This window comes from Platalea leucorodia (genome assembly GCF_965183815.1).
Source record: "Platalea leucorodia genome assembly, chromosome: W".
Taxonomy (NCBI): Eukaryota; Metazoa; Chordata; class Aves; order Pelecaniformes; family Threskiornithidae; genus Platalea; species Platalea leucorodia.
In genome coordinates this window covers 44,175,260-44,186,294 of record NC_138859.1, presented here as the reverse complement: position 1 = coordinate 44,186,294, position 11,035 = coordinate 44,175,260, and the positions used below count along the sequence as shown (strand labels likewise).

Genomic DNA, 11,035 nt, shown 5'->3' with positions numbered 1-11,035 from the left:
TGTTACCTGTTGCTAACGGAAAACAACGGCTATACATTAAAGGTAAAATTCCACCGTGTCTATATCGCAAGCTATAGATGATCCACAGAACCTGATTAAACAATGTCCACGGGTGCGTATGCATAGATGAAGTCTAACTGGTACCACTTCGCTGCCGTAACTGGGACAGGTTAGAAACACAGTCAGGCCTTCTTTACGGCTCCGACACATCTGCAGCCCCATCAGGGCAGCGCTGTATTGTAACTGGAGCCTCCGAGTTGGTTAAAGACTGTTTTTTTCCTCACCTGTGCAGTAGGATTTCCAGAAAAATTATGCAGGAACATTTGTACTTGGGAAAATCCCACTGCTGGCCAGTTCTGAACAGCCGCTCTTGGCGTCTGCGTAAAGACAGCAGGGAGCCCGGGCCAGGAGGGGCAAGGACTGCGCTTCACGCGACAGGCATCCTCCCTCGGCTTGACAGCAGCCACCGCGAATTTCCTGCGCGGTAGCTGCCTTTGGGAACCGAAACCACTCTTACCCAAAGCCAGCCTCCCGCGGCGCGCAGGTAATGCTATTTTCCCCGAGCGCCAGGTTTTCCTGAGTACTATCAATGCCCACCGATTATGAACCACGCCTGCGCTTCTTACCTGAAAACAAATAATCAGACTGAAGAGATGGATGCAGATCTTTATTTTGTAAGACAGAGTTATATTTGCGGACCGATTGCCCTGCCTCTGCGATCATTCTCAGCCAGGACACAAAATCAGTGCATGGGGTATTTTTGTTACTCGTCTGCCTCATTAATACGTTGGCAGAAGCGAGGAAGTGTGCGTTCCCAATATACTTGAATCCAATGATGCAGAACTCCACTGACACACTGCAACAGGCTTCAGCTAGAGTTGAATTTTCAGAAGGTAAAAATAATTTGTACACTAAATAAATAATTTTTCAGTAAGATCACAAATTTAAATACAATAAAAACCAGGCATAGCAAAAATAGATGAAAAAAGCATTCTTTGTAAAAACATCATATGTGTGTGTTGGTCTTTTTTGTACATATACTTACATATACAAGTTGCAAACCACGTACGTTGCCCAGCTTGGCAATGTAGCATTTCGAGCCCCACCAGACAGCACTTTACCACAGTTTGAATACGCAGTTTTTTTCCCCACATCGCTATTTTCTGCGTTTATATAATCAGTCTTCTTTCCTCACTTAGGTAAAGCCTTCCCAAAGTTTACCGTTCTTTTTATCTAATACATGAACATCATTTTCAAATCAGATACGAGGCTGTAAGCGACAGAGACCATGTCCAAGGGGGTACAGAGACCATTTTCCCTGTTCTTTTTTGGACCTATTCTGTGGAGACTGCGGATTTATATCTGATATAAATGAGGATACGAGAGAGGTACTTGCCATGGATAAATCCTAAGCAAGCTTTACTCCATCTCTTTGGATTCCGGCTTCAAGTTTGGCAGTATAGCCCTTTTACATCTATCTATCTATTTATTTTTGTCCTTTTTTTTGCCTTGATGCAGCAAACTATGGCACAGCACATTATTTCTGTTCCTGACGTGCCACTGTTCTTGTTCCACAGACCAGATTTAGAGAAGTCACGGGCAGTAACTATCATGTGTGGCCTTGCCTGCTGATACAAAGTAATGGAGGGCACTCCAACCTGCTATGAAGAAAATGAAAAGGAATGCGCATTGTGGGATCTGTATCGAATGTGCAGTACTACCCGTTGCAAGGAAAACTTCAACTCGCAATTTTTGCTTTTACACAAAAAACCTGACAAATTCAACCTGTAAATGGAGAGAGGAAGATGGAAGTGGTCAACTTTGAGCTTCTAAGCATTCGGTCTTTCCAGTCCTGTATTCAAACTGAACGGAATATACTGGACTGAGACCGCAAGAAAGAGTCAAACTTCTGTAAATGTGCGTGTCAATAGCTGCCTGTAACGCTTTCTGTTTCAGCTTCATCGGGTGCGTGTGGCGGGGTTGTTCAAAGCGGCAACTTAGGAGTTTTTGAGTCGGCGATGTCATGAAAACATCACACGCGAGCCTTTTTGTGAGAACGAGGGTATGCGAGGGAGAAAACAATTTAGCTTCGAAGAAACAGAACCTTGAAAAAATTAACAAATGAAACAAAAATCCTTCGGTACATCACCTTGGAGTCCACTGCAGAAAATCTCCTTGTAAAAACTCTAAAAGATTTCCGTAAATTACTTCAGGTCCTGCCTTTACATGATAGAATTTATTATGCAACAGTGTAGCTTTGTTTTTATAAGCTGTTAAGTGATTAATATTATTTTCAGGCTTTCCAAGGATAATTTTAACTAGGTCACGTTTTTCCTGATAACGGATTTCACACGACAATGAGAACACGAAGCACAAACATTGCTGCAGGTGCCACATGGGCGCACCACGCTGCTCCTCAAAGCACGTTCAAAGAAACGGAGCAGCCGATGCCCCAAGGAAGTCTGGACACGGGCATCTTTAAACATCAGACAAAACAGAAAGCCCGTTAGACTGTTAAATTTGTCTTAAGCTGTCTTTTTTTTTTTTTGACAAATGCTCTCTGGTGATGTCACAGATAACGCAGCGTGACAACACTAGGACAATTAGAAGACTGATTATTAAAAGCAGAAATAAATCATTCTGGAAATCAGCAGTGATGAGAGAGCTATAGTTCATCATCAAATGCACGTCGCTAAAACATCACGAATGGAATTCTTTCGTGTGGTGCCAGTAAGCTAGAAACGCAATGTCATTATTTAAATTAATTTTGGAGAGCTCTCTCATTCCCGTGACGGATGCCATCATCCATATGGTTTATCAGGTACTTGGGAGAGTGGGGAGCAATCTACGTCAAGTGAAAAACAGGGTAGAAGGGGAAAGAAAAAAGACAACAAAACGAGCGAAAATAAATTACAGGACTCAAAGATCATGATTTAAATTGGTCTGAAAAAGGGATCCCTGCAGAGTAGAAGATACTGCCTGAGGAGTGCGATCTTCTGATGCCTCAGTGAACCTTAGATTCAGGCCAGTCGTACACATCTGGCATGAAGGATTCGTACTCGTAGGTCCAAACCTTTGAGCGAATGTAACGGTTCTTGTCTGCAGGTTCAGGGTAATGGAAAGCCATGTTGTTTGCGTACAAAAACTCCATAACCTGCAAAGTTAAATCACCATGCAGTTTGTGCCTTTTACTACGTTCACATAACCTCCATGCTTCCGCTGCAATATGTTTAGGACTCACAAACCGGATAAAGACGAACACCGAAGTCTTTTGTACAATTCCCAAATGCCTTACCAGGGATCTGAAAACTTACTTTCAGAAATCAAAGGAGCATAATTTTGGCCCATCGTCACTGCCAAACCGAAGCATCCAATAAACTCAGAATTTTTCTAAGTGTCTCTTATTAAAGGCACAAAGAACTGGGTATTTTGTGCCCAAGCACCTGGTGTTCAAGGGCCATACTGTGCAATTCAGCAGCTTAATATACACATAAAACACTTTTCGTCCAGTCCGCTTTTATGCTTCATACTCACCTTGACAGCAATATAAATAGAAACTTCCCTGATATTAGACAGCGGAGGATAAAGTCTTCCTTGTGCAAGTTCTTCATCGGTCAACTGTTCTGCCAATGCCTGAGTTACAAAAACAAACAAGCTCCATTTACTGCATCCCACATGGGACCAATAACGTGCTAAAACACCTGAGAGAAACAAGTTGCAGTCGTCTTACTACTAGAGTGCTCCCAAACCACTTGAATAAGGCAGTCAAAAATCTCAAAATTCTCAAAGATCCATCTGTGCCCGTATCAGCAAATTCTGCTTGTAAGCATTTAGCAAAATAAGATCTTATTTTTTTTGGAGGCTGAACGACCCATAACCACGGAAGTTGTAAAAGTGCAACGTGCCTGCAGAACCGCCCGTGCGTTTGGCCAGTTGAGTCCCTGGCTACTCCGATGTGGTAGGTGCTCCTGCTCCAGGGTGGAAAGGCAGGAGAGGATGGGAGCCTGGAGGCCACGTGCATCCCCGACCACACCACCACCCGTGGAACCCAGAGCGGGGCGGGAGGAGGCATCGGGCCAGCTGCCAGCCCTACAAGGCTGGGAGGCAATTTACACACGGGTGGATTTGGGTGTTTGGTTTCTGGATGAAAAAAATTAATATTGCAATGGAAGCTGATACTTTTCACAATTTTATTTGATCAAAATCCATTTTTTTTTTCCTTTGGAGAGGGATAAAACCAAGAGAAATCAAACAGGGAACCAGAGAGTTTCAGCAAGATTTGAGAAATTGCCCATCATGCCATCCACCGTCATGTCAGAAGCCACGGCCTACACTGCTTCCACACTTACCTTAGCAGCTTCTAGGAAAACCTTATCACTAATATGTCGAACACTGCTGAGGATCACAGCGAGAGCCACGCCTACAATAAAATTATTGCCAATTAGGGCCACATCCTTTTAAAACATGCAGCCTGCTGCCGAGAAGCTGCGAGTCATCTAGAATGTTATTTTTAAGAATCTTCCCATAGCTTTCTACACACATTCGCAAAACTATTACCGTGTGTGCTAGTCATTTACCATAATAGGTGGCTTTTGACAAGGGGTTGGAGCTTAGCCGCTCAGGGAGGAAAGGGAGAGAAAGGGGAAGGCAGAGAAATAACCCTAGTGCTTCTTTTGTAACCTCGCTTGTGCAGACGTAACTTCAAGAGGAGCATATTGACACTTATTTTCTCCTTCCCCCCCCCAAAAAAAAAAACAAGCAGAAGAACCCGTAACGCAGCAGCTTTCAAAGCCTTTTGTTTTCTTAGAAATATCCAGTTGGGTGAGCTCACTCTGCGCGTGTCACATATGTAGCTGCACACGCCTAACATCCATCCTTAACTGCTTTTCTTCAATTCATTCTTCTGATTGAGTTCTCGGCTTTAAATTCTGGTAACACCTCTTCATGCTGCTTCGCTAACTGCGCCTAGTATAGCAAGGGAACCCAAGAAGAGGTGCTAATCGCCTAGTCTTAAAGATTAAAAGACGACAATTTTATTAATTACCTGGAAAAATATAAGCATTGTTTCCTTGGCCTGGTTTGAAGGTTCTTCCATCTTTCAGAGTCACCAGCTCGAAGGGACTGCCACTGGCAAACAAGCAACGGCCCTGTTAAACAGAGAAATAATCACCGTCGGGCAGCTTCTGAAGAGCCACCAGTATGGAGCAGTACAGTCATTAAGAAATACAGGGACACCAGAGTCCTCCAGCTCCCCATCAGCTCTGGGACTGAGTCAGGAAGGTACCTGAGCACACAGCCAGATGCAAAAAAGGCCCTACTGAACGCAACTGGATTCAAGCGCAAACTTAAATCCCTGGCTGACTCAATTTCTACAATCCCAGAATGACAACAGCCATAACCCACCCTTTCCAGTAAGGCCTGGAAGAGATACAAGAATCAGTCAGCATCTGCATGTTTCTGCAGCAAACATCTGGAAAGCAAAAGAGGCAAGTATACACATTGAATTGTGCAGCTTGGAAGCAATCTATTTGTTTTACCATTCGTCGTTCTTTAAGACAGCGATGACTTAGAGGAACTACTCCCGCACAAAATTAAGTACTTGTGTGTTAATCTATCAGGAACCGTGGCCACGAGCCAGGACCCACCACTGTAGGGACTGGGCAAAGGCAGCTGAATAATGGCCACTTCCAAAAGGAGACTGAAATAAAAGTACAGTAACAAAAGGCCACTTTTTCACTGATGGGTGGGAGGGCGAAGGGAGGGACTGCTCTATCGTACTTTTATTGTTGAGAGACCTGAGAGGAGCCAATAATGCAGTTTGCTCGTCCTTCCTTTGAAAAGGATTTTAATCAGCACGAAATACTAAAACAAATCCGGAGTTTGAAGTGTGAAATACACCCTCCAGACAGATAAATGACCCTTTCCTCAAGCAGTGAAACCCCCGTAAGCAAAAAATCTTGACTTAAAATCTTTTGAGTAACAGGTTTAATAACATTACTTGAAAATATTTAAGGCTCCCCAGGACCACTGCCTTTGAGAACAAATTACCAAAGCAGCTAAGACTCGGGAACTAGGTTTGAATGTTAGGGCATACCCATGACGATAGATTTTTTTGTGGAGGGAGCAAAATATAGGGATGTATTTGAGAACCAAAAGACAAGGAAAATTAAAACGCCACAAAAGCCCACACAATACACAGTGGCAGAGGGCACTAAAGCACTGTCAGGCTTTTACAGGTGCCATCTAGTGGAAAAAGAATATGGAATAAAAGGTTAGTGATGATATCTTCATTTCCTTACCGACTTCCTAGTTTAGCCTAAGACACGAGCCAGGATTAGGCTATTCCCAAGGCCAGGAGACACACGGGGCTGACAGCTCTGATCCCTAATTGCCTGACAAACTTTGTAAGTTAAATGACAAAGTACGTAAAGTCAGAGAAGATTTTTCTAGGTAATTACTGTATCTTGAAGGGAAAAATATTATACGTTTTGAAGGGCAAACTGTGGGTAAACCGAGTACATTTCAGAGAACTAAAGAGCATTATGAAAACAAACATTAGATATGGAGAAAAGCCTAAAGAGACAGAAACATTACAAAATTTATTAATAAGGACTGGAACAAAATTGCATCCATTCATTTACTGACCAGTGATATTTAACTGTCCAAATAACCCATGTCTAGAAATAATAACATATGGAAAATCACGAATAAAAGGACATAGGGACCCAATACAGGAAAAAAACCAAAGATCCTCTCTCCATTTGGCACAAACTTTTTAAATAGCACTATGCTCACCCAGCTACTTCAGTCAAGACATGTTATCACATCTGAATCTAACCAGCACTGTCTTGCTTCCACATCTGATAGCGACAACTACCCTGAGGTCCAGCTCCTTGGGACTCAACACACAGCCCTGGGGAACAAGAGAGCCTCTTCCCTTAAAACACCTACTGCTCTGTTGATATTCTATAAATAATGAAAGCAAAAACGAGGCTGATTCTCCCTCTAATCGTGCTGCTGGCCTCATTCAGCCATCAGAGATGCCAGTAGTTTTTACATTTATTTTTACCAGCTAAGGGCTTGGCTGTATAACTCTTGTTTACTTTCTATCCAAGATATTGGGATTTAATTTTATAGACTGAAACACTGCCCAACTCACTATTCCGGCTAATGCAAGAAATCCGAGAGCTTAAACCGTCTTCATTTAAAAGTGTTCTCATTTACTATTAAAAGCTAAGGTCTAGATTTTGTCCAGAGGCTGTTATTCCTGCCTAGGGCTCACTGTGGACCTACAAATCTCTGTAGCAAGAGTTCCCTCCGAGCTGACGGGCCCAGTAACATGGAAAAGAATCTGGGAGCCAAAAGGAGACGATGGAGTTCTGCCCTTCCCGATGTGAAGCGAACACCGCTGAGGTTGTAATGCTGGAAACTGAGCCACGCTAAGATCGGAAGGAAGGAGTTCATAGTTCTGCATCAAGAAGCAAAGAAAGGTCTCCACCCACTCATTTTCACATATGAGTCACTTGATTTGGGACTGTATTTAAATAAAAAAGCAAAAAACAGTTGTCTTTTCACAAGCCCCACCCCTGAAGTCTGCAGGCAGGCCCTGTGGAGAGATCACAGCGAGCTGGAGCCTACGATGTCAAGGAAAGGCATTACCAGCCAGTTCAAAATGTTAAAAGTCAAACACGTTAACGCCAGTTCAAAATGTTAACGCTCTGCCTGCCTGATGCTCCCTTGCCCCCACCTCCTTCCCCTCAGGCTCTCTTCAAAGATGATTAGTTTTATCTAAAAAGTTGTGCAGAAGGATGAAAGACTTGCTTCATTAAAGGCAAAACCAAGGTCTGGATGCGCTGGTGATAACGTTATTAAAAAACTCACCCCAAAACCCCAACCTCCACCCTCCCGAGCACCCCACAGCGTAATGGCTTTGAGGTCATGGCACAGAACGAGGTGTGTTTATTCTTGGTTCAATCCTTTCAGCGCTTGGTGGTGGCAGTGTAGGAGACACAGACGGTACGAGAGGGGAACACGAGGACGGAGGGCCACCACAGGCTCCTGCGCTGGAAGCACAGGTCTTCACGGGTCACTGTTAATGATACGAGTTCTGACCTGCAGACGCTAGGAAATGACTGAGTGCAGAGCAGAATTCCTGGATGGATCGCAAGGATGTTACCTGCTTTAAGGACTTCATTCAGCCGTTACATTTTAAAGGTTGGACCTAGTCTCTATTACGACGTTAACATAAGATGTTTCTTCAAAACCCGAAATAATTAAAAAGCGTGGTCAAGTAATTGATCAAAGCTATGAAACAGTACCTAGTGGTCATTCTTTTAAAAAGTAATAACAAGATTTAAGGTATTTTAAGCTTTGCAAAATGTCATTATTATAATATATATATAATATATAATAATAATAATATATAATCAAGACTTCTTTTCAAATCACCTCCGTTTACTTTTGCCAGAAGACAAGAAATATCCGTAGTATTATGTCAGTGAGTCCAAGTAGTAATAAAATAATTTGAGTTCTTGCATTCTCACACTCAGTAAACACTTCTATCACTAAGTGCCAATAGGTCAACATTTCTAAACATTACATACCTCTGTTAATGTATATGCTTCCTCTGCTGTGCATTCGGCTTTCACTGTAGGGTTACTTAGTGCAAATATTATGGGTCGCTCATTGATGGAAGCCATTGCCTTGATCACATCCTGAGAGAAGAGCCGCCCAGCTCCTGCAACTCCTGAAGTCAATGGAAACACATAAAAATAGAATCAATACTTGACTGCCTCAGGGCAGATGACAGCGACTGTAGATTAAGTTCACGCCACCCCTGAAGTCTCCCACTCGGAGCAAAGCATCACAGGCTTTTCTAGCAGCAGGAGATGGAAACCAGGCACTGCTCTGGTAGTGGCTGCTTAAAATTCTCATTTTCACAGGAACATCTAATTGATGTGTTCCAAAAGCCTATTTTACATGATTTTTTTGTATTGATCTGTGTAAAGAACACTCATCACTGCCCTGGATAAGGAAGTGGGAACTCCAGATTCTTCACAGATGATTCATCCTAGCTGGGTGTTAACTGTGCAATGCAGCATCCCTCAATATCGGTATTTCTGACCACAGCCAAACACATAGGTACAAATACATAAAAATGCTGTACATTTGTACGCCAGCTACAAACTTCAGGGTAGCTACTCGGCCAAAAAAACTTTTCCAAATAAATCATGCACCTGGCTTGTATCAGGAACGGTGTGGCCAGCAGGAGCAGGGAGGGGATGGTGCCCCTGCGCTGGGCACTGGTGAGGCCGCCCCTCGAATGCTGTGCTCAGCGCTGGGCCCCGCACCCCAAGGCGGCCATGGAGGGGCTGGAGCGTGGCCAGAGCAGGGCAGCGAGGCTGGGGCAGGGGCTGGAGCACAAGGCTGGGGAGGAGCGGCTGGGGGAGCTGGGGGGGCTCAGCCTGGAGAAGAGGAGGCTGAGGGGAGCCCTCATCGCTCTCTGCAACGGCCTGAAAGGAGGCTGGAGCCGGGGGGGTCGGTCTCTGCTCCCCAGGAACAAGCGATGGGACGAGAGGGAACGGCCTCAAGCTGCGCCAGGGCAGGTTTGGGTTGGGTATTAGGAAAAACTTCTTCCCCCAAAGGGCTGCCAGGCCCTGGCCCAGGCTGCCCAGGGCAGGGGCTGAGTCTCCATCCCTGGAGGTATTTAAAAGAAGGGCAGACGTGGTGCATAGGGCCATGGTTTAGTGGTGGACTTGGCAGTGATAGGTTAACGGTTGGACTCGATGATCTTAAGGGTCTTTTCCAACCTTAACGATTCTGTGATTCTATGTGCAAAGGAAATTGCAGAGTTGTACCAGGAAATACCTGTCATCCCATCTGACCTCTGCATACAGCCAGTTATAAATCAATACCTACGTATGTCAGTGACCTAACAGGTATTGGTGATCTGCAGTATGACACAGCTCCTTCAAGCCATGCTTCTGGCAGATTCTGGCCAGAGAAGCTGACTGGGGGAAGGGAAGTCAGAAAAAAAAAAATGACTTAAGTTAGGGAATTCCTGTAAAGCAGAAAATGCGGTGTTTGTGACTGTTCTCTCCCTTGCTGCTGGTATAGGGACCATGTCTGAAAAAAAGGTTGTATTTTTGTGTTCCTGACCCCTAGTGCCCTTCATTACAGCTTCAGTTCATTGTGGCCACGCAGCCCCTGAGAACATGCTCATAGTTTTCTAAGGAAGGTCCAACACCAGCTGGACAAGGACTAGAGGAAGCAGTTAACAAGGACACAAGATGCAGAAAGAGCACCTCAGCTGCAATGAAGGATGCCTTGAGAGCTAACCTGCAGCTCAGTATATTTTCAAGCAGAAAACTGACCTTACATTTTCATCTTATTTACACCAGCAGAAATGCAGATCACTGTCACCGACCTCCCTGGAGCCACGTTAGCAAATTAAATGCAGCAAATAACCAAATGATGGAAGCACAGAAACAAAAATAACCGTACTTACCAATGATAGCTGAAGGCCGAAGTACATTCACTGCCTCTACAAACGTCTTTGGTATCTGCTCTGGAGCCTGATGCGTAAATGGTTCTTGATTGGAATCTACCTTTTGTTCTCGGCCCTGTACATCAAAAGTTGATTCTTTTTGTGATAAGGACACGGAAAGCACTGGCCGTCTGTATTGTGGTATTTCAAGGCACGGTGCACCCCTACCTGAACCAGTAAACCGTATTTGTCAAACATCCATATTCTCTTGTAGGCTTCCTCAGCAGAAACACCGCTTTCCATCATAGCCATGACAATGAGGTTTGCAATTCCCAGGGCGGCCTTGCGGATAAAAGGATTTTGATTTTTAACAAGTCACAAAGGAGGTCTCTCATCACAAACACCACCCAAACAACACCCCCACAAAAATAATTTAGCAAGTCAGCTCCGAAACACAAGCAATGTTTGCCTAGATGGGGGCAGACTCCTGGGATCAACAGCGTCGTGTCTTCAGGGAAAAGAGGCAGGCAGCTCTTCTGGGTGCTGTGC

General features: G+C 44.3%; 1 protein-coding gene across 4 annotated transcripts in view; it reads right to left on the bottom strand.

Moving 5' to 3' along the window:
- LOC309601880 (NAD-dependent malic enzyme, mitochondrial) overlaps positions 1–11,035 on the bottom strand; it is a 34,994-nt gene continuing 23,959 nt past the window's right edge. For 2 of the 4 annotated variants that reach the window (XM_082335121.1, XM_082335122.1), the window contains 7 exons: positions 10,715–10,828; positions 10,508–10,622; positions 8,604–8,746; positions 5,045–5,147; positions 4,350–4,420; positions 3,535–3,633; positions 1–3,154 (listed from right to left, as the gene is read on the bottom strand). In XM_082335121.1, coding sequence (XP_082191247.1) covers positions 3,005–3,154; positions 3,535–3,633; positions 4,350–4,420; positions 5,045–5,147; positions 8,604–8,746; positions 10,508–10,622; positions 10,715–10,828 — 795 coding nt within the window. In that variant the 3' untranslated portion in view covers positions 1–3,004. Of the gene's footprint in view, positions 3,155–3,493; positions 3,634–4,349; positions 4,421–5,044; positions 5,148–8,603; positions 8,747–10,507; positions 10,623–10,714; positions 10,829–11,035 lie in introns of those variants that run through there. The other 2 variants (XR_014230605.1, XM_082335123.1) reach the window with 2 other exon arrangements.